The sequence below is a fragment of the Macaca mulatta genome, chromosome 5 (assembly GCF_049350105.2).
Source record: "Macaca mulatta isolate MMU2019108-1 chromosome 5, T2T-MMU8v2.0, whole genome shotgun sequence".
In the NCBI taxonomy this organism is placed as follows: domain Eukaryota; kingdom Metazoa; phylum Chordata; class Mammalia; order Primates; family Cercopithecidae; genus Macaca; species Macaca mulatta.
Genome location: NC_133410.1, coordinates 162,280,063 through 162,308,029, shown reverse-complemented (window position 1 = coordinate 162,308,029; position 27,967 = coordinate 162,280,063). Strand labels below are relative to the sequence as shown.

At 38.8% G+C, this 27,967-nt stretch overlaps 2 protein-coding genes across 5 annotated transcripts in view; one reads left to right on the top strand and one right to left on the bottom strand.

Annotated features, from left to right (window-relative positions):
• The window catches only part of RNF175 (ring finger protein 175), a 49,842-nt gene extending 48,462 nt beyond the window's left edge, over window positions 1–1,380 (top strand). For both annotated transcript variants that reach the window (XM_001088194.5, XM_078002381.1), the window contains one exon: window positions 1,054–1,380. In XM_001088194.5, the coding sequence (XP_001088194.1) occupies window positions 1,054–1,174 (121 nt within the window). In that variant the 3' untranslated portion in view covers window positions 1,175–1,380. The remainder of the gene's footprint in view (window positions 1–1,053) is intronic.
• Window positions 1,381–5,447: 4,067 nt separating this feature from the next.
• On the bottom strand, window positions 5,448–27,687 carry TLR2 (toll like receptor 2). 3 transcript variants are annotated; one of them, XM_015139351.3, is made up of 3 exons: window positions 27,046–27,687; window positions 23,416–23,523; window positions 5,448–8,649 (listed from the first exon to the last, which is right to left on the bottom strand). In XM_015139351.3, exon 3 carries the CDS (start codon window positions 8,631–8,633, stop codon window positions 6,279–6,281), a length of 2,355 nt encoding a protein of 784 aa, XP_014994837.3. In that variant the 5' UTR covers window positions 8,634–8,649; window positions 23,416–23,523; window positions 27,046–27,687; the 3' UTR covers window positions 5,448–6,278.
• Window positions 27,688–27,967: the final 280 nt, after the last annotated feature.

Genomic DNA, 27,967 nt, shown 5'->3' with positions numbered 1-27,967 from the left:
CCTCACCAACCCTACACATATGGTTTAACAGTGGCTACTGGCAGCAATGCCCTCATCTCTGGGCACTGCAGATCAGGGAGGGATTCAAGGAGGGCATCAGAGAAGGAGGCAGCATCAGTGGATCTTTGGGTCTCAAGGCCCATAGCATTGCAAGAGACCACGCTCTTCAGTGCCCACTCCATCCACAGACCTGGCCTTTCTTGGTGAGTCAGTGCCACTCAAGCACAGCTCAAGGCTAAAGGTGTGTGATGATCCTTCCACCTTCCTGTTCATCCACTGTCCCGGAATTCCTCTTCTAAAATGAGGATATCAAATCCAGAACAGTTTTTGGTTATTAACTTATAAAACCTCAGTGCATAAACCTTTGTTATAAAATTGATAATATGATCATAAATGTCACCTCAAATGATACTTTAACAAAGGGCAATTCATTTCTTTATGTGGTCTTGAGAAAGTAAATTTGAACAAAACATGTACTACTCTTTTATTGAAACTCAATATAAGAAAAAACTACATGTGAAAAAGCTGTCATTTTGTTTGTAAAATTGTTGTCAGGAACACTGTGCATTCATTAAGCTCCCTAGCACAGTTTATCAAAGACAGCAGAAAAAGGTCTTTCTTATCTGATGAACCAGTGTTACTCTTTGTAATATACAGTGGGTTCATTCTGGTGTATGACTACGGGAAAGCCCAGAGCTGTTTTTGCTCATTTAGAGCAGCTTCCACTATCCTTGGTTTTCCAATACAGTCATTCCCCTCTTCTTCCTTCTTTTAGCATATACCCTTGCCTTTGATTCTTGTTTTCTAGTTTGGGATTTTATTGTAAAGAGCTTCAGTTTATTTTCAGAAATTGGGTGTGGTGTAAGTAACAATGATAACGATAATGCTATAAAACTCACATAAGGGGCTTTTAATTAAGCACACTGAATTAACAAGAAAGGAAATACCCATTCATTACACTGTTTATTATATTTGCAAATGACATTTATGAATATTTATGAATATTTCTGCTACTTGGCTGTATACAGAACAACCTCCTTAACTGAGATTTAGCTGGGAGCGCACACATTTTCTCTACGGACAAATCCTGGATTGGCTTCGTTATTTGGTGGCCTGGCAACCTGTGGTGATAGGAATAGTTCAAGGCATTAACTATTCACTAGGGCTGGAATAGTACAGCAGACCCCAGAAGCAATGTATTGTATGGTTGAAATCCTTGATCCTACATTTAATATTAATTTTTTTAATTTTAGAGATGATCCCAAATGTTTAGAAAACTAAGTAAACTTTGTTGTCAAGTAGTTTGTCTATGTGGAAAGAATTTAAAGAGAAGCTGAACAATGGAATAAACAAATAAAGCATGTTTTTTCATATTTCCAATTACAGCTGTTTCTTAACTCATGCTTATGTCACATTTGTTACACTGCACTGTGGACATTCTACTTCCAGTTTGACTGATAACAGTATGTGTAAAGTGTTTCAGAGGTTTGCAAAGTACTTCTCACATACAACATTGAGCCGTAGCTAATACTTTCTCATCAGTTCAACATCTTTAAAGTAAGTGGAGTTGTTAAGTAATCTGTGGTTAAGGACATTGTGCTTGTCTTCTGCACCATGTGCTTGTTACCATGTGGCAGCTTCTGCACCACAGAGCTCTTCTGTAGAAAGTAGGTTACTCCTAAAGCCTCTGGCAGCAGGGGCCACACCTTCTCAATGGGCCACAGGTACTTTGGGTTTCCTGGAGCTGCCAAAAGTACTCAAACCCATGCAACAGCTGTACTAAAGAAGAAGAATCACTTTTCTTTTGTTCCACTGTGCGTGTGCATGCACACACACAGGTGCACAGTCATTCCATTGTGGCACTCTGCTTTTATTTTCTTCATAGCACTTATCAATTCCTGAAATCCTATCATAAATTTTATTGTCTTCTCCTCCATGAAGACAAGGAATTTTATCTGTTTTGTTCCCTACCATATCCCCTACACTTTGAGCACTGCCTAGCACATAATAGGCACTCAAAAAATATTTGTTGAAAGAGTAAATTAATCTGGCAGAAGGGAACAAAATTAACTGAATGGAGAAGACCAGTCAGAAAGAATTAACTCATGAATGGTATGTTAGATTCTCAAAATTAATTTGTTTTAAATTACTGGTCATTTTTTAAACAGCCAACACTGTATACGTTAACACCAGACATCTACGTTGCAATACTTGAAGCCATTACACTGTATGAAGTAGAAAGGAAATACAATGATTATTTTCCTTGTTCAGATATTGGCACTGTACTCAATGCTATTCAAAGGTCCATCATTAAGATAACTCACACTACAATTTCTAACTGTTGAGAACTTTCCTCTTTCAAACTGCCCAATGCTTCAATATTATTGAAATAGGTCAGGGTCCATGGTCTCGTTGTCTAAGGTGTTATTTGAACTTATTGTGTCATAACTGAGAAAATTAAGGAGCATGGACGCAAAGGGTGAGGTTGGAGCAAAAGTTTAATAAGTGAAAGAAGAAAGCTCTCCACAGTGGAGAGGAGAGCCCAAGGGGGGGTGCCATTTTACAGTCGAATGTAAAAGCTTTCATATAAGAAACTCCTCTCATCCCTGTAGCTGTTTGAGTAACTTCTCTTATTTGGAAACCTGTCTTCACAACTCCACCTGTCTATACAGCTGTGAGATGTCTCTAGGTAAGCACAAAGCATAGCTTTTTTTCTCATTTGAATAACTGTGGGTTTGTTTTAGGTAAGCCCCTCTGTTTGCAGTGCAATCTCCTATGGAGTCCCCCTTGTTCATGTCTGAGAGGGGAGGAAACATTTTCCTGGAAGCCTGCTAATCACACAAAGAACAAAAGGCTCCTATGCTGGACCTTGCCTGCTTATCTGTGCAGATGCAGTCTGAGTTTTCCCCAGGCTGCTCTATTTTTGCCTGTAGCTGTGATTTTTCAGGCAGGCTGCTTCTCTGAAGACTAGCCTTAGCTGTCTACACAACTGATTTTTCATGTTCTCCTCTCTCATTATGATTGATTCAGCATCCAGATTATAGAATTACTAATTATTTCTCTGCTCTGAAAACGTTCCAATAATTCAACACTTATTATATAGTAGGCATGTCCAAGGGGTAGGAAGATAAAACAAGATTCTTGAGCTTGTAGTCTATTGACAAATAAAAGACTTCGCATTTGGATAAAGCACTAACAAAAAATTAGTTTCTCTTCTGTTAAACAAAAAAAGAACCCTTAAACTGATCTCTAATTTAGTTCCCATTTATCTTTTATGGATAGCTGCAATGGTAGCTTTTAGAACCATTTAGAACTCTGGGCAAATAAGCCAGTATTTATCTGAATGGGATTCACAATGACCCTCAGAGTTCAGGAATGTCAGATAATCACTAAACAGCCTCAGAAAAAAAAAATGAAGATGCCATTTTCTTTATAAAATTTAAGTATTTACAATCTAATCCCAATTTTGTCAAGTACTATGTATATATACACTGAAAAAAGATTGGAGAGTATTACGGCTAATACTAGGTGTCAACTTGATTGGATTGAAGGATGCCTGGATAGCTGGTATTGTTTCTGGTGTGTCTGTGAGGGTGTTGCCAGAGGAGATTAACATTTGAGTCAGTGGACTGGGAGAGGAAGACCCACCTTTAATGTGAATAGGCACCACATCACCTCAGGTGATCCTCCCACCTCAGCCTCCCAAAGTGCTGGGATTACAGGCGTGAGCCACTATGCCTGTCCTAAAGATTTTTTGAAGATTATTTTAAATCTATCAATTAACTATGAAGCTATTTCAGTTGCTATTTTAAGTTCTTGAAATTAAATATAGATCAAGTCAATGTTAAATCTACCTTGTTCTCATAATTAACATGGTGCTTAATGTAGGAAACAGAGAAGTAAAGCAGAAAGTCCATTGCTGTGTTTGGTGTCTGTGGAATCTCCTCAAGTTTCCTTCTTCTAAACTTTTTTTTTTTTTTTTTTTTGAGACAGTGTCTTGCTCTTCACCCAGGCTGGAGTGCAGTGGTGCAATCACAGCTCACTGCAGCCTGGACCTCCTGGGCTCAGGTGATTCTCCCAACTCAGCCTCCTGAGTAGCTAGGACCAGAGGCACATGCCACCATGCCCTGCTAATATTTTGTACTTTTTGGTAGAGACAGGGTTTTGCCACGTTGCCCACGCTGGTCTCTGATTCCTGGGCTCAAGCAATCCTCCTGCCTTAGCCTCCCAAAGTGCTGGGATTACACTGGGCCTGATTTTTTTTAGGCTGGCTACCGTTTCCTCCATAACACTCTTCTGGGAGGTTGCATGAAACAGAAGCAGCCCTGTGTGAGTTCCCCAAGGACAAGCTTGTTCTGCACTTAATGAGCATATTTCTTAGTGGTATTTTTCTGCAAACAGCAGGATCCCTTATATCCCTGCTAGTATCCATAACAGAAAAATATCCATTTACAAGCCATAATATATCAGGGAATGAAATCTCTTCTTGGAAAATAATAATAATAGCTAACATCTACTACAGACATCCCCCTCACCCTACACACGAACCCATGGTGCCCATTCTCTTAGGCGTGGTACTCTTGCCCTCCTCACCCCTCCAGAGAAAATGGGAATCAAGGAGCTTAGGCTCATGGTTTACTTACATTCCTACATTTCATACTCTCAGTACCTTAGGATATAGAGATCATCTTCCCTATTTTAAAGACAGAAAAACTTTTTAGGTCATGTCAAGTGACTTGCCAAAGATTACACGTCTACTAACCCAGGTCTTTCTGACTCCAGTGCCCAATTAACCACATAAACCCAGTTCTGGTTGAGAATTGAGCAGGGGTCAAAGAAGGCTCACTTCCTTTCACGTGGTTCCCAGCTTAAGAAGAAAGTTGCATAGAATCAGCAAATAGCTCTTACCAAAGAACGTTGCATCAAAATTTAATGTGTGGTATTATTATGCCTAGATTGCAAAATTAACATATGGTAATAGTATCTACCTTTAAATTATTGTGTATCAAACTATTTTTGAGCCACTATGAGGAACCTCTAGGTATATATTTGCTTAAAAATCTATTTAACTCACATGTACTTTTTAAAATATTCAGAAGGGGGAAAAGGGCAGGCCTTTTTAGAATTAAAAACAAGACTTTTCAAAGAAGGAAAAAGCAACAAGATGCTGGGGAAATAGACTAAAAAACAGGAACTGAGAGTCAGAGTGATTGGACAATAACTAGAACTCAAAAGATAGTTAGAGGCTGAGGAAGACCAGAGTCCAGATGTGGGAACTATCTTTCAAATTCTCCTAAACTGAGTATTTATTTTGTTAAATTACAGAAATACATAATTTACTGTACCTTGCGCTGTGTACTCACTCTCTCAAGTAACTATGGCTGGAGAAACCCATCAAATGGCCAGAAAGACAGATCCAGATCACATGAAAATACACCCTGTAGGTATTTCTCATCCTGTAAAGTTTAATAGGAAATATACAGCACTTTTCTCTAGGAATAGCAACAAGTTTGGGGGAGTGCCCCAAATACTTTGCCTTGTTGCTCTTGAGATCAGTTGCACAGAGAAGTGACAGCTGGGTGGGAGAGAGAATGCCTTTTGTGACCACAGAGGAGTCTCTTAGCAGGAAGAAAGAATGACACAGTCATTGAGAATCTTAAGTTCATTTGTGCTATTTCCTAATGAACTAAGCCAATTGCTACAGATTACAGTTGGCCCTCTATATCCATGGGTTCTGCATCCATGAAGTCAACCAACTGTGGATCAAAAGTATGTTTTAAAAAATTTGAAAATAAAAAATAATACAATAATAATACAAATAAAAAGACAGTACAACTATTTACATAGTATTTACATTGTATTGGGTATCATAAGTAATCTAGAGATTATTTAAAGTATACAGGAGAATGTAAATTGGTTATATGCAAATACTATGCCACTCTTATAAGGACTTGATCATCTATGAATTTTGATATCCACGAGGATCCTGCAACCAATTCCCTTGGATACCAAGGGACTATATTCAGATATCAATAATAGACTAATGATCATGGTTATCTCATAGAAAAAACTAAAAACCAAAAACCAATTTTTAAATCTGGCATATGTTTACAAAACAGCACCCTATACAAAATTTGAAGTTTTGTAGTTTTAGTAAGGAAGTCCTCAAATGACGGTACATCCATGTAGCTTTTATATAATTATGTCTGAATTAACTTATCTACAACTAGTGATATAAAGATCCCAACTAGACAAAGACTGGCTTTAAATGTGGGAACCTAAGACTTTATCGCAGCTCTCAGATTTACCCAAAACCCTTCCTGCCGAGCCTCATCCATGGGCCACTCCAGGTAGGTCTTGGTGTTCATTATCTTCCGCAGCTTGCAGAAGCGCTGGGGAATGGCTTTTTTCTCAATGGGCTCCAGAAGAACAAGAATGGCAGCATCATTGTTCTCATCAAAAAGACGGAAATGGGAGAAGTCCAGTTCATACTTGCACCACTCACTCTTCACAAAGTTTTCAGAAAGCACAAAGACAGTTTTGTGGCTCTTTTCAATGGAGTCAATGATATTGTCAATGATCCACTTGCCAGGAATGAAGTCCCGCTTATGAAGACACAACTTGAAGGGGGGATTGAAGTTCTCCAGCTCCTGGACCATAAGGTTCTCCACCCAGTAGGCATCCCGCTCACTGTAAGAAACAAACGCATCATAGCAGATGTCCCTGTTGGGAGCTTTCCTGGGCTTCCTTTTGGCCTGGAGCCAGGCCCACATCATTTTCATGTACCACAGGCCGTGGAAACGGTGGCACAGGACCCCCATGAGCAGGATCAGCAGGAACAGAGCACAGCACATGCCAGACACCAGTGCTGCCCTGTGACATTCCGACACTGAGAGGCGGACATCCTGAACCCGCTGGCCACGCACATGGGATGGAGAGTCACACAGGTAATTTGCTGGCCAATCAGCCAGGACTTTGGCCAGTGCTTGCTGCTCCTGAGCGAAGGACAGGAATTCACAGGAGCAAATGAAGTTATTGCCACCAGCTTCCAAAGTCTTCAATGTGTGAAAAGAGTCAAGTTGCTCCTTAGAAAATGTCGTTATTGTATTCCTACTGATTTTCAACACTAGTAACATGGGTAAGAGGGAGGCATCTGGTAGAGTCATCAACTTATTTCTGGAAATATAAAGTTCTTTGAGTTGCGGCAAATTCAAAGAAAATAAATTGAGATTGTTGTTGCTAATATCTAAAATTTCCAGTGTCTTGGGAATGCAGCCTGTTACACTGTGTATTCGTGTGCTGGATAAGTTCAAATATTTCATCTTTTCTGGCCATTGACAAGTTTCAGGCATATAATGAAAAGTATTCTTACTGATATCAAGGTTAGTCAAGTTTTTCAGAGTAAGCAAAGTCTCTCCGGTTTTTCCCAATGATGCCAAGTGATTTTGCCTTAGAATTAAAGTTTGTAGAGAGGGCCAGGCATCCTCACAGGCTGAATTTTTCAAGTATTCTTCCACCATCAAATTTTCACTTAGATCCAAGTATTCTAATGATTTTAAATGTCGTGAAAGTAAACAAGGAACCAGAAAAACTTTACTGTTTTCTACTGTGATTCTTTTAACTCTTTCTGTGAGTGGATATAAAGTGCTCAGATCATTAAATGAGTAAAACTGTGGAATATGCAGCCTCCGGATTGTTAATGTTTCCACTTTACCTGGATCTATAACTCTGTCATTATCAGATCCTCTAAAATCACCAACTCCATTAAGGGTACAGTCATCAAACTCTAATTCTAACAATCCAGAAATCTGACTCAAAAGTTTCATGACTTGAAACAAACTTTCATCGGTGATTTTCACATTTCTAAATGTAAACTTTTTAATCAATGAATTTGTTTCACCAGTGGATAGTTCTGAAAAATGGAAAGTGTTCAAATCAGTATCTCGCAGTTCCAAACATTCCACGGAACTTGTAAGATCTACAAAAATCTCCAGCAGTAAAATATGCTGCTTCATATGAAGGATCAGATGACTTACATTCTGAATTGACTTCAAACTTTTTGGCTCATAGCTCTGTAGATCTGAAGCATCAATCTCAAGTTCCTCAAGGAAGGTAAGTCCAGCAAAATCTTTTCTTTGAATCTTAGTGAAGGTGTCCATATTTCCTACTCTCAGGATTCGCAATTTTGTGAGATGAGAAAAAAGAGATGTTTCCCCGAGGGTTTTGTAAGGATTTCCCAGTAAGTTTAAGAATTTTAAAGAAGAAAGGGGCTTGAACCAGGAGGACGATAAATTAGATAAGTAATTATAGGATAAGTCTAAATGTTCAAGTCTGCCCAGGGAAGAAAAAGAATCTTCCTCTATTGTGTTAATTCCATTGGATGTCAGCACCAGAGCTTGGAGGTTCACATACCTCTGTAGGTCACTGTTGCTAATGTAGGTGATCCTGTTGTTGGACAGGTCAAGGCATTTTACAGCTTCTGTGAGCACTGAGGGAATGGAGTTTAAAGATCCTGAGCTGCCCTTGCAAATACCATTGTGGTCACAAGACAGAGAAGCCTGATTGGAGGATTCTTCCTTGGAGAGGCTGATGATGACTCCCAAGACCCACACCATCCACAAAGTATGTGGCATTGTCCAGTGATTCAACCTACAAATAAAAGAGGTTCAAATGAGTCATTGTGTTTGACAGCATATCATAATTCTAATTCTTGAGAAATGTTTTCGAGAGAGAGAGAGAGAGAAACAGACAAATGGAAAGAATGAATGGGGATAAAAAATTAATTCCCTGATACATTCAGCAACACTAACACAGATATACAACCACTATACAGTACTTAAGAGCACAACCATCTGGAAATACAGAGCAAGACTCAATAACACAGACTGGAAGAATGAGTAAATCAATGAATGGAGGAATGAGCAATCAAGCCTTTTAAGAAATGGGTTAGGCTTAACCATATGGATTTACAATCACCTTTTTCTGCACTTCAAACTTTCTTAACATTTAAGCATTTCTTTTCTCTGCTTCAATGCCCCGCTTGATTCATACAGATCTCACAGAACCAAACTATAGTTCTCATTCACTGAAGGAAACTCCAGGAGTAGCATGCTTTGGGACCAAAAGACAAAAGTTGCATGTGCATCGACTTGCCTCGCACCTATCACTAGCAGGCAGGAGGGGTGTGGGAAACTCCAGGCAGACCTAGGTGGTTTGTTGGGTTGAAGGAGACTCACACCATTAGAACCCTGTCTTACTGCCTAGAAGTAAATGCAGAAAGCAGTGTTTAAGTCTGGATGGGCTGTTCAGATGAATGTGGGGGAAATAAAACTATCTGTACCACAACTGCTAGTTTACTTGTAACCATAAACCCAACAACTTCCTCTTTGCCCACCTTCCGGGCCCTATATCATTCTTTGGCTCTATTCAGCTACCCCATTCCTTGCATCTGTATGCCTTTGTCTGTATTTTCTCAGTGTGCTAACTATGCAAAAATTTTTTTCAAATTTATCCCCAAGAACAAAACATTTTTATGGGTAAAACTAATTTCCCACATTCACAGAATCTGAGAGATTATAAAGGCCTGAGCTGTACAATTTATGGCCACAAAGAATTAAAACATAAATATGCTTGGTTTGGGAATGTAAATGCTGTTGGAGCCAGAATTTTTATGTTTGCACCAAAACCACTGCTTCGTATTCCCTCCTCTTATTTTTTTAAATAAATGGGCCATTCCATGCATATTTATTCTGGATACTCTTTTTTTTTTCTTAGCTTTATTAAGGTATAATTGGTATACAAAGAAACTTATGTACATTATACATAATCAATGTACATAATTTGTACACATTATGTATACATACATATGTATACACTCATGGTATCATCACCAAAATCCAGAAAGTAAATATATTCATCATCTCCAAAAGCTTCTGCCACTCTGTGGTTGCCTTTTCACTTTCATAATGGAATATTTTTGTCTTAGTCCATTAGTGCTTCTATAACAAAATACCAGAGACTGGGTAATATATAAAAAACAGAAATGTATTTACTATAGCTCTGGAGGCTGAAAAGTCTAAGATCAAGGCATGTGCATTGGTGTCTGGTGAGGGCTTCTCTCTCCTTCCAAGACGGTGTCTTGTTGCTGTGTCCTCACATGGGAGAATGCAAGAGGGCAAGGGGGCACTACCTTCAATGTCAAGCCCTTTTATAAGGATGCTAATCCTATACCTGAGGAAAGAGCCCTCATGACTTAGTAACTTCCCAAAGGTCACACCTCTTAATACTTAGTTTTAGGATTAGTACTGTTACAATGGGGATTAAGTTTCAATATGAATTTTGGAGGAGACACACTATTCAAACTATAGTACTTTGATGAACAGATGTTCTTATATTTCATATATTTTAATAGTGAGTTTTCTGGCCTATTTTTAAAATATTTCCTATATTTTCACAAAGATATTCTCTTTGTTATTTTCTAAAATCTTTATTGCTTTGCCTTTCACTTTTAGATCTATAGTCTACCTGAGGTTGATATTTGAGGTAGCAGAAGGATTCACTTTTTTCCCATATGGATGTTCGATTAACCTATTTTTTACAGACCATCTTGGGGAAATAATCAACAGTATTTTATTTGTCAATAGGCACATGTCCATATAGGGGTAGATCTTGTTTCAGTGCTCTCTATTCTGATCCAATGTTCATTTGTCTATCCCTATACCAGCAACACACTATATTAAATGTATAATATATCTCAATATCTAGGCAATAGATGTATTTCAAATGTATATCTCAATATCTAGGAGATATATATTTAATAGAGTTCCTTATTCTTCCTCAAATACGTTCTTCTTCCTCCTTCTTGTTCTTCAAATGTGTCTTTGTTATTCTTGCTCCTTTGAATATTATTATAAATGGCAGAATCAGCTTGTCAGTTTCAAAAAACAAAGTCCACTGAGATTTTAATTGGCAATGTATTGAATATATAGAACAATTTGGGAACTATTCACATCATTACAGTATTGAATCTTCTAATCCATGAGCATGACAGATCTCTCCATTTATTTAGGTCTTCTTTAACTTATCACAGTAGTATTTTATGGTTTTTGCTTAAAGTTCTTAAGCATATTTTGTAAGATTTATTCTTATTCGATACTTTTAAAACATTTAAATAGTTTTACATATTTATATATGTGATATGGTTTGGATATTTTTCCTCTCCAAATCTCATGTTGAAATGTGATCCCCAGTGTTGAAGGTAGGAGCTGGTGGAAAGTGTTTGGGTCATGAAGGTGTATCCCTCATGAATGGCTTGGTGTGCTCTTCATGGTAATAAGTGAGTTCTCACTCTGTTAGTTCACAGGATTTCAGGTTGTTTAAAAAGAGTCTGGGACCTCCCCCTTCACTCTTGCTTCCTCCCTCTCACTCCCTTTCTCACTATATGACATGCCTGCTGCCCCTTCTTCCACCATGAGTAAAGGCTTCCTAAGGTCAGACAGATGCAAGTGCCATGCTTATACAGCCAGCAGAACCATGAGCCAAATAAAACTCTTTTCTTTATAAAGTACCCAGCCTCAGGTATTCCCTTATAGCAATGCAAAACAATCTAACACAATATGGCATATACATATATGTCAAAATTCAATTAAATTTTGTATACTGACCATGCATTGAGTACCCTTGCTTAACTAACTTAGTAATTCTAATAGTTTGTGGATTCTTTTCATTTTCTGTATCCCCAATCATCCTCAAGACATAATTATGGTTTTCTTCTTTCCAACTTTTATACCTTATTTCATTTTCTTTATAACAGATTCCTTTACGCAAGTGCAGTAGGATATATTAGCTATTGTACACAGTATCCCCTATCACACACGCCCACCCCCACTATGAACCAACAGATAGTTCAAGACAATCCTGTTATTTAAAGAAATTTTAGCAAGAGAATTTAGAGAACTTCACTGGGCAACTATAGCCTTTGCAGTAGAGTCAGCTGTAATAGCTAATGTTTGAAAGGGATTTCTAATAATAACCTCATTTACATTTATTCCAAGCCAGGGAAGGAGCATTTGAACAAAAGATGCCCATTTAGAGGGATTTGCACCTGCTAGAAAGTTCCTTTTTATACCATAGTGCAAATTGAGATGTACAGAATAATGTCAAATTTCCAGTTGGTTATGGAGTGACAGTGTTCCTGTTAGAATCCCTAATCCACACTGACTTCTTATTTCCTACTGATTGGGACATGGAGTTGCCTGTGCCTATGATTGACAGTTAAATCCTTCACAGATAAAAACATATGCTGGAGGGGCACAAGAGACAGTTCCCTGTTCCCTGTTCCCACTGTGTGCTACAGGGGTCATCAACAGGGAAGCAATAGTCGTATTTATCTAAGGCTCCACTATTAATTGTCATCAATGGAGGCTACCAACAATTAGAGAATTAGGGTTATGAATTCGTCTACAAACTATCTAATTATCTCTCCTTTTGGTTTTCTTATTCAGTTTCTGGAAGAATTTAACTGTAAAGCCTCTCCTATGTTTTGTCTACTGTTAGCTTTAAACACGAAATCTGAATATGTGACTCAAAAAGCCTAACCCTATAGAAAGACCAGATGTTCAATCTGAATAGGCAGTCACCTTGGAATATCAGTTGAAATCTGTTATAGGATGAATTAGGAGATCTTTAAAAGCATATTAGTATTTGGTTCAACATGACATATCCAGCATACCTAAGTTTCCTGCAGATTCCCAATGAGGCAACTGAATGCAATCCATCTGTAAATGTTCAAATAGTCCAGTGGATGGTAGAAATGTACCAACTGAGGTTTTTATTGTCTTATAAAAATTGTGGATTTGACAAACCAAACATTGATTATAAGCCATTTTAGCAATTTTAGAACAGTCATAACACCAATCTTTTTTCATAATTTCATGTTATCTAGTCTATGATGAGTCAGAGTGCAGAACTTTTAATAATGGCAGCTATATGGACTCAGAAAGGACCAGATAGCTGTCTGATCCATGAGGCCACATTTAACACTAAATTTATATCCTTTTAAATATCAGTTTTGTTTCTCCAATTCAGGTGCATGATGCTGTTCGTTTAAATAGGTTATCATAGATAATTTAATTCAGATAAATCTTATGTTGTTTTTCTAATTGCATATCTTAACAATTTCAGTACTAGCTGACTTAGCATGAAAATTTGCCAAAGCATTTCCCTGGTATTCAATTAATTCTGATTCTGCTTGATGTTGGTTTGGCAGTTTTATGAACCAATCCATTTCTTCACTAGAGTTCTGGAAATTCTTACCCAGTCCAGTAGTATGATCTTAAAGTTATCAGAAACCTATACTTGGCAGAGTCCTTTCCACGAATCTTTTAAAAGAATACTTTATGATTTGGTTGGTTGGTTGTCTATAGGTCCACACACTTTATATAATTGTTTTTCACAGTGTTCTGGAAAGTACCAGTGTAAAAAAAGTAACTCTTTGTAGATGACAAGGCTTAAAATGGACTTGGTTAAAGATATGATGAGAGTTCACAATAATGCAATTGATAAGGAAATTGTATTACTTCTACAACGTATAATATTTCATGATAATTAGAATTTTGGCTGATAGTGTTATACCATGACTATCTGGTTTCTAAGAATTTTATATTATTTCTGAAGCATACATTAATAACATACCCATACAATATGACTTAAAGAAAGTTCAGCATCACTTACAATTTGACAATGCTTCCCATGGAATATAACATATCAAATAAGCCTAATTAGTTTAACATCTCTCTTTTTTAATCAGGAGAGAAAACAATTTCTTTTGAGATATTCGAGAAGCCCATCTAGAAGCTTCCAAAGTTTGTTCAACGTCAAAAGGTTTTAATTTAGAATTTGATTTTGAGATGTCAAAAATATCAAAAGGTTTAAAATATTTGATTAAAATAGGATCACAGGTCTCTATGAAGCAATATTTATTCATTTAAATAGAGTGATTGGTAAAAGACTTCAAAGGCAAATAAAGAAAGCCACATAATTGTAGAAATTCTTGCTCTTTTAATAGGGTGGACTCAGGTCTCTGAGGCAGTCAAAGATCTAATAAAGACAACATGAAACACAATAAATTATCTTGATAAAACACAGAATCGCATTTCCTAGGCCAATTACTTAGCAGGTAAAGAAAAGTCTTTCAATTTCTTATTAAGAACAGACCAATACTCCAAGAAAACCTTGTTGATTTAACATAGAGGACAAACTTCTAGTTCTGTATCAGTATTTTTTTGATATTAATGCTTAATTTAAAAAAAAAAACTTAGAATTTTCTTCAAATCTTAGCTTGATCACATATAAAATTCCCTTCCCAGTATTCCTATCCCACAACCTTCTACAACTTTCTAATATCCATTCAGTTTTTCTTCTATACTGTTTCTCTTTCTCATTGTCTTAACAACCAGGCATTCTACTTTGGGACAAATATTATTTTATTTTTTCCTTAACAAAACAAACATCCCCTCATACTTTATAGTTGTTCTTACCCAAAACACATCTTACCTTCTTTTCAGAGTTGTTTCCCTTATTATTTCTGGTAATTCTAGTACCATATATTAATTAGAATTCTTTTTTTTTTTTTTTTTGCAGATGAGGTCATTCTACATTGCCCCAGCTGGTCTCAAACTCCTGGCATTAAGCAATCATCCTGCCTCAGCTTCCCACAATGCTGGGATTGCTTTACCCTTAGTAACTTTAATTTCCAGTGAAAACTAGAAAGTAAACAATTGTGAACTGTCACACCAGCATTCTGTACATTGACATATCTATGAGCTATAATTTCTAGAAGCATGTGCCTTCTCATGGTACAACTTTTCAATGTGGCAGAAAACACATTTAATAACAGACTCAACTACCTTTAATCTCTCTGTAATAAGCAAATTCAATGAAACTGTAGTATACAAAATCAACATACAAAAATCAGTAGCATTTCTATATGCCACCAGTGAACAATCTGAAACAGAAATCAAGATAGTAATCTCGTTCACAATAGCTACAAATAAAGTACCCAGGAATAAACTTAATCAAAGGAGTAAAAGATCTCTACAATGAAAACTATAAACACTGATGCAAGAAACACTATAAACACTGATGCAAGAAATTAAAGAGGACACCAAAAAATGGAAAGATATTCCATGTTCATGGATTGGAAAAATCAATACTGTTAAAATGTCCCTACTATCCAAAGTAATCTATAGATGTAATACAGTCCCTATCAAAATACCAATGACATTCTTCACAAAAGTATGTTAATAAAATATAATCCTAAAATTTACATGAAACCACAAAAGACCCAGAATAGCCAGAGCTATTCTAAGCAAAAAGAACAAAACTGGAGGAATCACATTATCTGACTTAAAATTATACTACAGAGCTATAGCAACTAAAACAGAATGGTACTGGCATAAAAACAGACACAGACACACAGAACAACAGAACAGAATAGAGAACACAGAAACAAATCCATACATCTACAGTGAATTCATTTTCAATAAGAGTGTCAAGAACATACATTGCAGAAAGGACAGTCTCTTCAATAAGTGGTACAGGGAAAAGTAGATATCCATATGCAGAAGAAACTAGACCCCTATATCTTGCCATATATAAAAATTAAAACAAAATAGATTAAAGACTTAAATCTAAGACCTCAAACTATGAAACTATTAAAAGAAAACATTAAGAAAACTCTCCATTACACTGGTCAGGGCAAAGATTTCTTAAGTCATACCCCACAAGCATAGGCAACCAAAGCAAAAATGAACAAAAGGGATCACACCAAATTAAAAAATTTCTGCATAGCAAATCAAATAATCCACAAAGTGCAGAGGCAATACACAGAATGGGAGAAAATATTCACAAACTATCCATTTGAAAGGGGATTAATAACCAGAATATATAAGGAGATAAAATAACTCAATAAGAAAAAAATCTAGTAATCCAATTTTTTAAATGGGCAAAAGATGTAAATAGACATTTCTGAAAAGAAGGCATATGAATGGCAAACAGATATATGAAAACAGATCAACATCATTGATCATCAGAGAAATGCTAATCAAAACTACAATGAGATATCATCTCACCCCAGTTAAAATGGCTTTTATCCAAAAGACAGGCAATAAAAATGCTTCAAGGATGTGGAGAAAAGAGAACTCTTGTACACTGTTGGTGGGAATGTAAATTAGTACAACCACTATGAAGAAAAATTTGGAGGTTCCTCAAAAGACTAATAATAAGAGCTACCACATGACCAGCAATCCCCCTGCTAGATATAGACCCAAAATAAAGGAAATCAATATATCAAGGAGATATCTGCACTCCCATGTTTAGTGCTGCACTATTCACAGTAGCCAAGATTTAGAAGCAATCCAAGTGTCTGTCTACACATGACTGGATAAAGGAAATGTGGTACATATATACAATGGGGTACTATTAAGCCATAAGAAAGAATGAGATCCTGTCATGCAACAACATGGATGGAACTGGAGGATATTATGTTAAGTGGAATAAAATAAGGAACAGAAAGACAAACATCCCATGCTCTCACTTAATTGTGGGAACTACAAATTAAAACAATTGAACTCATGGAGATAAGAGAGTACATAGAATGGCGGTTAACAGAGGCTGGGAAGTGTAGTTGGAGGGGGATTGGGATGGTTAATGAGTACACAAATATAGTTAGATAGAATGAATAAGATTTATTCTTTGATAGCAAAATAGGGTTATACAGTCAACAATAATTACTGTACATTTTATGATAACTAAAAGAGTTTAATGGGATTGTTTATAACACAAAGAAAGTATAAATGCTTGAGGTAATGGATACCCCTTTTACCGTGATGTTGTTATTATCCATTGTATGCCTGTATCAAAATATCTCAAGTGCCCCATAAATATATACACCTACTATGTATCCACAAATATTAAAAATAAAAATACAAAAGTAAAACATACACAAGATTCTCTTGGTTTGTCTAGCTATTGTAGCTTTAAAAAAGATGTGCCTGTTTGCCTTAAGAAGCTTTTCTTCTTTGTCCACTGTTGGGAACAGGCCCCCAAATCTGGCCATAAACTGGCCCAAAACTGACCATAAACAAAATCTCTGCAGCACTGTGACATGTTCGAGATGGCCACAATGCCCACACTGAAGGTTGTGAGTTTACCAGAATGAGGGCAAGGAACACCTGGTCCACCCAGGGCAGAAAACTGCTCAAGGCATTCCTAAGCCACAAACAACAGCATGAGTGATCTGTGCCTTAAGGACATGTTCCTGCTGCAGATAATCTATCCAGAGCCCTTCCCTTTGTTTTGGCCCATCCCTTTGTTTCCCATAAGGAATACTTTTAGTTAATCTATAATCTATAGAAATAATCCTTATCATTGGCTTGCTGTCAATAAATACGTGGGCTAAATCTCTGTTTGGGGATCTCAGCTCTGAAGGCTGTGAGTCCCCTGATTTCCCACTCCACACTCTATATTTCTGTGTGTGTGTCTTTAATTCCTCTAGCACTGCTGGGTTAGGATCTCCACAACTGAGCTGGTCTCATCAAGCAGCACCCAATGTGGGGGCTCAAACCTAGGTCAAAGGCTCACCAGAGCGACAGTTGGAAAACATGGAACTAAGATGGAGGACACCCAAGTACTCTTAAGCAAACCCTGTGGTGAGTAAGAAGGGGAACTCAGAAGCATCCGGGTAACAATGGGACAAGTGTGGGTTCTGGTTCGTTCCACCTTGGAACCTCTTCACACTAATGATGAGGAGGAAGGAAAGTATAACGAAGTAACAGAAGAGGTGACAAAGCAGGTTTGTTTGCCAGCTAAAGTGGCAAAAGAGGGAGAGGTCTGTCCCTACCCTTCTGCATGCCCTCATTATTTTGAAGAAAAAGAGTGGCCTGACCCTCCAGATCTTTCTTTTCCAGAGGACACTGGGCAAAAAGTAGTTGCCCCAGTGACTGTTTGAATAGCACCTCGAGCGACCACTCTCAGTTCTATTCAGCCAGGAATTTAGTAAGCTAGAAGAGAGGGTGATATAGAGGCTTGGCAGTTCCCTGTTAGAATACACCCCCCAGATCAACAGGGAAATGTCATAGCTACATTTGAGCCTTTTCCTTTTAAATTACTCACAGAATTTAAACAAGCTATTAATCAATATGGACCAGGTTCTCCTTTTGTAATGGGACTGTTAAAGAAGGTTGCTGTCTCCAGTTAGATGATGCCAGCAGGGATGGCAGGATTACTTCTAGGTAGGTCTAGTTTAAATTTAAAAAGAGTACAAGTACAAACAGGAGTCACTGATTCAGATTACAATGGGGAAATTCAAATTGTTATATCTACTTCTGTTCCCTAGAAAGCAGAGCCAGGAAAGCATATAGCACAGCTCCTGATTATGTCATATGTGGAAATGGGGAAAAGCGAAATTAAATGAACAGGAGGATTTGGAAGCACAAATAAACAAGGCAAAGCAGCTTATTGGGTGAATCAAATTACTGATAAATGTCATACCTGTGAAATAACTATTCAGGGAAAGAAATTTAAAGGTTTGGTAGATACAAGAGCGGACAATTCAATCATTTCTCTACAGCACTGGCAGTCTGCATGGCCAAATCAACCTGATCAATTTAACATAGTTGGAGTTGGTAAAACCCCTGAAGTATATCAAAGTAGTTATATTTTGCATTGTGAAGGACCCAATGGACAACCTGATTCAACCAATTATAACTTCTGTACCTATAAATTTATGGGGAAGAGATTTATTACAACAATGGGGAGCACAAGTTCTAATTCCAGAATAATTATATAGCCCTCAAAGTCAATATATGATGCATGAAATGAGGTACGTCCTTGGTATGGGACTAGGAAAAATTTGCAAGTTTTGAAGGAAATGCTTCAAACGGAAAGATAAAGTTCCCACCAAGGTTTAGGATATCATTTTTGATGGTGGCCATTGTTAAGCCTGCAGAACCTATACCTTTAAAGTGGTTAACAGATAAGCCAATTTGGATAGAACAATGGCCGCTAAGTAAAGATAAACTGGAGGCTTTAGAGGACTTAGTTGCTGAACTATTAAAAAAGGACACATAGCTCCAACATTTTCCCCTTGGAATTCTCCAGTTTTCATAATTAAGAAAAAATCAGGTAAATGGAGAATGTTAACTGACTTAAGAGTCATTAATTCAGTTATACAACCTATGGGGACATGCACCCAGGACTGCCTTCTCCTGCTATGATTTCAAAAAATTGGCCTTTAATAGTCATAGATTTAAAAGACTGTTTCTTTACTATCCCCTTAGCTGAGCAAGACTGAATGGTTTCCATTTACAATTCCTGCAGTAAACAACCTGCAGCCTGCTAAAGCATTTTTATTGTAAAGTATTGCCACAAGGCATGTTAAACAGTCCAACAATTTGCCAGACTTATGTAGGGCAAGCAATTGAACCTACTCATAAAAAATTTTCAGTGTTACATTATTCATTATATGGACAGTATTCTTTGTGTTGCCCCCACTCAAGAAATGTTACTCCAATGTTATGATCACTTGCAAAACTTGATTTCTCATGCCGGTTTAATTATAGCTCCTGACCAAATTCAGACTACTACTCCTTACTCCTACTTGGGGACCTTAGTAAATGACACTACTGTTGTGCCACAGAAAGTAACCATACATAGGGATCAATCGAAAACATTAAATGACTTTCAAAAATTATGAAGGGACATTAATTGGATAAGACCTGCTCCAGACATTCCTACCTATGCCATGAGTAATCTATTTTCTATCCTTAGAGAAGATACTAGTCTCACTAGCCCTCGGCAATTAACAAATGAAGCTGAGGCAGAGCTGCAGCTAATCAAAAAGCAAGTCCATAAAGCTCAAATAAATAGAATAGATCCAGAAAAGAACCTAGATTTGCTAATTTTTCCAACTCAGCATTCACCTACTGGTGTTATTGTACAAGAGCAGGACTTTGTAGAGTGGCTTTTTCTTCCACATACTAATTCACAGACTCTAACTCCTAATTGGATCAAATCGCTATGATGATAAGAAATGGGAGAACTTGGATTGTTAAATTACATGGATATGATACCAGAAAAATTATTGTCCTCACGAAGGCATAAATACAGCAAGCTTTTATAAATAGTCTTACTTGGCAAACCCATTTGGCTGACTTTGTGAGTATTCTCGATAATCATTTTCCTAAAACAAAATTATTTCAATTTTTGAAATTAACTAATTGGATTCTCCCTAAAATAACTAAATTTAAACCAATTGAAGGTGCTGAGAATGTTTTTACAGACGGGTCTAGTAAGGGTAAAGTCCCTTATTCTGGATCAAAAGGTAAAGTTTTTCAGATGCCCTATACTTCACCTCAAAAAGCAGAGCTTGTAGCTGTAATTGAGATATTGACTGCTTTTGTGATTTCTGATTCTTCATATGTGGTTCATTCCACACAATTAATTGAAAATGCTCAGTTATGATTTCATACAGATGAACAACTGATGACTTTATTTACCCAATTGCAAACAGCAGTTAGGAATAGAATGCACCCTTTTTAAATCACTCACATTAGGGCTCATATGCCTCTTCAAGGACCTTTAACTGAAGGGAATCATATGGCTGATCACCTAGTAGCTGCTGCAATATCTAATGCTAGACAAGTTCACAATTTCACATGTTAATGCCTCTGGTCTCAAACGCAGATACAATGGTACCTGGAAAGAAGCTAAAGCTATTATCCAGTGATGCCCAACTTGCCAAATGGTGCATTCCTCATCTTTTACAGAAGGAGTTAATCCTTGAGGATTGGAACCTAATTATCTTTAGCAAATAGATGTCACACATGTTCCCTCATTTGGGACACTAGCTTATGTACATGTATCGGTGGATACCTTTTCTCACCTTGTCTGGGCTACACGCCAATCAGGAGAGTCTTCTGCCTGTGTTAAGTGTCACCTTTTGCAGTGTTTTGCAGTGATGGGCATTCCAGCTTCTATTAAAACAGATAATGCCCCAGGCTATACTAGCCAAGCTCTAGCTACATTTTTGTCTATATGGAATATTAAACACATTACTAACATCCCATATAATTCTCAAGGACAAACCATTGTAGAAAGAATGAATCTCTCCCTGAAACAGCAGTTGCAAAAGCAAAAAGGGAGAAACAGGGATTACGGGACACCCCATGTACAACTGAATCTAGCATTATTGACTTTAAATTTTTTTAAAGGGCCAGATGCTATCAACAGCTGAACAGCATCTACAGAAACAAGCTGCAAAGACAGAAGCAAAACAACTGGCTTGGCGGAGAGACTTGATAACAAAAAGTTGGGAAATATGTAAAATAATAACTTGGGGTAGAGGTTATGCTTGTGTTTCTCCAGGCCAGAATCAACAGCCGATTTGGACACCATCAAGACACCTGAAACTTTATCATGAGCCAGATGCCAAAGAAGAGATTCTGGGAGGATCCCGAGGACCCCCTGGTTGGAGCCATGTTGAGAATGATGCTAAGGAGGACCCCAACTATCATGAGCAACAACCATCGAACACAGCCACCTACTTGGGGACAGATCAAGAAACTGTCACAGATGGTGGAACAAAACTGAGGAAAGCAGGACAACCAGTCACAATGAGTAATTTAATGATAGCTATGATAGTGGTGATCACCATTGCCATGAGTATTCCTTCAACAAGGGCTGACACAGAGAACAATTATACTTATTGGCCATATTTATCAATCTTGGCTGGCAATAATGCCTGGATGTAATCACTCTATGACACAGTTACACATGCTTTCTTATCTCAGTATTTACCACAATAAATCTGTTTCTATAATTGAGGCATACCGTCCTCAAAAACCTATTTGTAAACAGAATTGGACCTGGCCAGAAATAATGAACATACTTGTTTGGGAAGACTGCATTGCAGAACAGGCAGAGGTGCTGTGCAACAATTCCTCTGGAATCATTATTGATTGGTTCCCTAAGGGGATGTTTAGCTTAAATTGCACCTCTCAGTCTGCATCCCATGGCCACACTATGTTCAGCTGGTCTAAACAAAATGGTCAGATGGTAGAAATAGTAAGAAATATGGCAAGAGTTCCTATTATCTGGAAACATGAAGGTATAGTGGCACCTCACTCTCAAATGATATGGCCCGCTGTAGGAGCTAAACATAAGGATTTGTGGAAACTATTAATGGCTCTTAAATAAGATCAAAATTCAGGAAAGAAAAAAAAAGCATCTAGAAGGACACTCTATAAACTTGTCTTTGGATATTGCAAAATTAAAAGAACAAATATTTAAAGTATCCCAGGCACACCTGATCTTAATGCCAGGAACTGGAGTGCTTGAAGGAGCTGCAGACAGATTAGCAGCAATTAACCCATTAAAATAGATAAAGACACTTGGAGGCTCTGTGATTTCAATGATGATTGTGCTTTTAATCTGTGTTGTTTGTCTTTGAATAGTATGCAGATGCGAATCCTGACTCCTGCGAGAAGTAGCCCACCGTGACAAAGTTGTCTTTGCTTTTATTGCTTTGCAAAACAAAAAAGGGGGACATGTTGGGAACAGGCCCCCAAATCTGGCTATAAACAAAATCTCTGCAGCACTGTGACATGTTCCTGACAGCCATGATGCCCACGCTGAAGGTTGTGGGTTTACCGGGATGAGGGCAAGAAACACCTGGTCCACCCAGTGCGGAAAACCACTTAAGGCATTCCTAAGCCACAAACAATAGCATGAGCAATCTGTGCCTTAAGGACATGTTCCTGCTGCAGATATCTAGCCCGAGCCCATCCCTCTGTTTCAGCCCATCCCTTTGTTTCCTATAAAGAATACTTTTAGTTAATCTATAATCTATAGAAATAATGCTTATCGCTGGCTTGCTGTCAGTAAATATGTGGGTAAATCTCTGTTCAGGGCTCTCAGCTCTGAAGGCTGTGAGTCCCCTGATTTCCCACTCCACACTCTATATTTCTCTGTGTGTGTCTTTAATTCCTCTAGTGCTGCTGGGATAGGGTCTCCACAACTGAGCTGGTCTCGGCAGTCCACTGTAATTCTAAGTTACCTTTAGTAAGGCTCACACATTTCTCTAGAAAAGCATAGGTTCTTGGTCCATAATTCTTATAAATGAAATCAGCTGGAGTTGCAGATAGAGGAGTTGTAGACTCCTTAAATCCAGATAAGCCCATGATTCCCTGTCTTCTAGTAACCTTATCTACTGGAGGCCTCCTAGAGCACCAGTCCAGTTTCAGTTTCTTCACTGAATCCAATCCAATTCTGGAGCCAATCCAGTCAAATAACTGCTCAAATAAAGTCAGAGAGCTGAAAATGCAAATGTATAGCACTCAAGTCTGAGCATGAACTTACCCACAACTACCAGTTGCAGTGAAAGAGCAATGGGCACAATGAGCCCCGCAGGTACCTTCACGTGGTCACTATGAGCTCCTGAGGGTCACTATAGGTCTCCTTTGGATCCTGCTTGCAACAGTTAAAAGAGAAACTTCAGACAAATTCAATTTGACAGAGTTTATTTTAGCAAAGAATGATTCATGAATGAGGCAGCACTCAGATTCGCAGAAGTTTCAGAGAGCACCCAACAGTGTGAGCAGTGAGCTTTTATAGGCCAAACACAAGAGCATAGTAATCACCTGATTTGCTTCAGCTAGAAGTCTGTCTTATTTGCGCATGGTGTAATAGGCATTTACCTTGTTTGCGCATAGTCTGATCAGCTGGCTGCCTGTGACTGGCTAAAGCTTGGCTATTTATGGTTGGTAGAAATTTGGCTATTAATTACAAAAAAAATTACTCCTAAGTAAGGTTTCAGTTTGTTTATGTAGTATACTAAGTTAGGTTGCAGTTTATTATGTAACAACTAAAAGTATAGAGACAGTCTCAGGCTAATGGCTTCCTGCTTATGTCATTAACAAAAGATAGGTCCTCAATTTTATTCCTTAGATGAGTTATTTGTACCAGCTTTTATTGTCTTGCTAGAGGTTTGTCATTTTTATTAGCATTTTCAAAACATCAACTTCTGACTTGATAGATCCTCTATTTTCTAGCTCATTAATTTCTGTTGTTATATTATTATTTCCCCTGTTCTGATTTCTCTGGATTTATTTTACTATTCCATTTCTTGTTTTTAAGGTATTTGCTTGCTCATTCATTTTTAGTCACTCTTCATTTCTAATATATGCACTTAAGGTTATAAGTTTCCTTTAAGCAGTAGTTTAGGGCATCTGACAAGTTTTTATATGTAATTTTTTTCATAATTCATTAAAAATATTTTCTGATTTTCATTCTGATTATTTTTTGACCCATGGGTTACTTAGCAATGTATTTACTAATTTCCAAATATATGAGAATTATAGAGTTTTTCTGTTCTTTTCTATTTTAATTGCATTATGGTCAGAAGACATATTCTGTATGATTTAAATTCTTTAAAATGTATTGCAATTTACTCTATGAGCCGGTATATGGTCAGATTTTAAGTACGTTCTGTGATTTCAGCAGTTGTTGGAAGTAGTATAGGTTCCTTATGTCAACTACATTGTGTTCGCACTTTCTTTATCCTTACTGATCTTTTGTCTGGTTTTTCTATCAGTTACTGAGAGATGTATGATAAAATCTCCCACTATGATTGTGGATTTTTCTATGAATTTTCTATTTTTCTATATTTTTCTAGTTCTGTCAATTTGGCTCTATTCTTTTTCTATTTTCTAGTTTCTTAATGTGTTATTATAGGTACTTATAACTTCAGAATTTTTATTTCTTCTCAGTGAAACCTTTAACTTAGTGAAATGTTTCTCTTTATCTACAGTTATGACTTTTTTACTTTTTTTCCTAATTCTATTTTGTCTAATAGTAATATTGCCATGACAGCTTTCTTTTGATAAATGGTTACATCTGTTCACTTTATACCTTTTAGTATCCATAAATGTGTCTCTTGTAAACAGCATATGATTGTTGGGTTGTTTTGAAGACTAGTCTGACAATATTAGTCTGATTATCATAAAATTTAGTCTTTTTCATTTAATTACTGATATATTAAATTGCATTTAATATAATTACTGATATTTTGGGCTTTAAAGTAATTGAACTATTGTTATGGTTTGAATGTGTGCTCCAAAGCTCATGTATTGGAAATTTCATCTTTGATGCAACAGTGTTGAGAGGTGGGACCTTGTAAGAGGTTATTAGGTCATGAAGGCTCTGCCCTCAGAAATGTCATCACCAAGGGAGCAGGTTATTGTAAGAGGTTATTAGGTCATGAAGGCTCTACCCTCAGAAATGGATTAACATTATCACCAAGGGAGCAGGTTATTGTCAGAATGAGTTTGTTATAAAAGTTAAGTTCTGTCCTCTCTTGCTCTCTCTCACCATGTGATGCTTTCCATCATGTTATAATGTAGCCTGACGACCCTCACCAGATGCAGCCCTTCAGTCTGGGACTTCCCAGACTCCAGAACCATGAATGGATAAATTTCTGTTCTTTGTAAATTACCCAGTCTCAGGTATTTTGTTACAGCAGCACCAAAGGGACTGTGAAAATTATGTACTTTATTCTTGTCCCATTTGTTTTATGTTCTATTGTCTCTCTTTTCTTGCCTTCTTTTAAATTTGGGGGTATTCCATTAGATTTTTTTTCCTCTATTAGTTTATCAATAAAACTGTACCCCCAAAAAATTAACTGATAGCTTAGAAACTCCCAAAACAAGCTGTCAACTTTTTGTAAATGTAAAATGGGTACATTATAAAGAACTTAAAGATGTTCTTCGCTTAGAATAGGAAGAAACTTTAAAATATTGGTGAATAAATCATTTTCCAATATTTTCTGCTCTTGCTTTTGTTGTTGTTTGTTTTGTTTTGTGTTTTGTTTGGTCTGTCCCTTCAAGTCAGGCCACCATATCTACAGTTGCTCTTTGGTAAAAATCTTAATAACAGAGTCAAAAGATAAAAGTCATCTCAGCAAACTGAGTTGTCTACACCCAGAACAATTATTCTCCTTCTCTTTCTCCTCTCCCACCCACCACCTCCGATCACCTCTTCTCTCTTTTTCTCTGTCTTTCAAACAGGAAAAAGACTTTCCTGGCTTGCATTTAAGCTCTAAATACAAGTTCATATTTATAGAAACTGAAGAAGTTATAAAGGGCACTTCAAAGCATCCTTACTTGAAGAATTCGACTTTGCTTAAACGCTGTAAGTTGTTTTCTAATCAGAGACCTAACTCGCACATCCTAATGAAGGAACGCAGAGGTGGGGTGAAGCCTGCCAGGGAGCAGAGGCCAGACTTGGGTTAGGGAGCCAGGGTCCTGGACAGACCCAGAGCACGGAACCTTTCCCACCTCTGAGCCACGGTGACCAAAATCCAAGCTCCATCCTAGCAGTAACCAGTGAGAGAGGACACACCCCCCGCGAGACGCTAGCATTCAACTCCACTGGCTCGTTGAAAGCCTTTACCCAATCTTTGTCATCCACGCTCAGAGCCAAGAGGGGCCAAGAGGCGGGGAGGGCGACCCTACCGGGAATCAGGGAAGCGGGAGGGCTGGGCCAGGGCCTCCCGAGGGAGGTGGCAGCCAGCAGCCCGGAGCCCAGGCGTAAGCTCGCCACGGCGACCCCCAGGGGCCTGCAAGGCTAGAAGGGCGCTCCGCCCAGCCACAGCCCATTGGCACTGCACTCACGGGGTCCGGACCTCGGGCTCCGCAGGACCCGTGGGCTCCCTTTCCGTGTAGTTCCTGCTTCTCCCGAGGGCCAACCTGAGCCGGCTTCGCTAGTGTCCACATTCCCGCACCGGGCGGCGCAGAGAAGCATCGGCATCCCGGGGGCCTGATGCACTCCCCGCCGTCCCCGCCCAGACAGGAGCTAGGGGCCCAGGTGCAACCGAGCGGGAGCCCGGGGTCCCCGGAGTCCGTGACCGGGCCGCGGTTCCCTTCCGCCCCTTCCCGACCCGACCCCAGGAAGAGGTGCAGAGAGACCACACGAGCGGCGCGCGCAACTTACCTGGGAGGACGCGGAGCAGCCGCCTGGCTGAGCTTTCTCGCTGCCTCCGAGCCGGCCTGCCCCGGACTAGGAAGTAAGCGAAAGGGAAAGTCCGCGCGGCCAGGCGCCCCCTCCTTCTGGGGTGCGGGAACGCCCCTTCCACGGGGCACGCGCGCCGCCGCGCAGCAGGAGGGAGCGCTGGACCTCGCGCCGCGCTCCAGGCAGGTAGCCCAGAGCGAGCCACCGCGGCGGCGCTTCCCGGCAGGCTCCCGCCCGGACCGTGAGCTAGGCTGCGACAGGCCAGAGGCAGGTCCTGCCCGGATCGCTGTCCCGTGGAAGGCTGGGTCGAAGAAGAGAGCTGGGGGCTTGGCGGAGGTTCCGGTCAGGGAAAAGCGAAGCGACAGGCCAGAGGAGGCCTGCGTGGGAATGGCAATCAGAGGGAAGGCTCCGTGCCCAACCAGTATTTTCTTGAAGCTTTGGGTATCCAGGACCTCGCATCACCTGAAACACACCGTCTTTAAACTCCACTCCTGATGCTTCTGCATCCATGGAAGCCCAAATTCAGGCTCGTGAATCACACTTCTCCTTTCCCCGCTTTTCCACACTCTATTCACCTGCCAGTACATCTCCAGGGTCCACTTCCACCCAGAAGTCTGTGCTCTCCTGCATTAAAATAGGTTCACCAGTCACCCTCCAGACTAACACAGAATGATTTTGCCTAAGGGAACAGATAAGGACAGCCCCGGATTTTTTTTCCCCAATCCTGTGACAGTCCTTACTGGGGCACCATCTCTAGCACGTACATTCCATCCGAGTTCTCATCATGAAAAGATCTGGGCTTCCCACTTCTATCTACAGTTTGAAGCTAAGTCCTTTCCTTGCCCCCATTCCATCCCTATTTCCCAAAGTAATACTAAACACAGTCATTGATCAATTTTCTTCA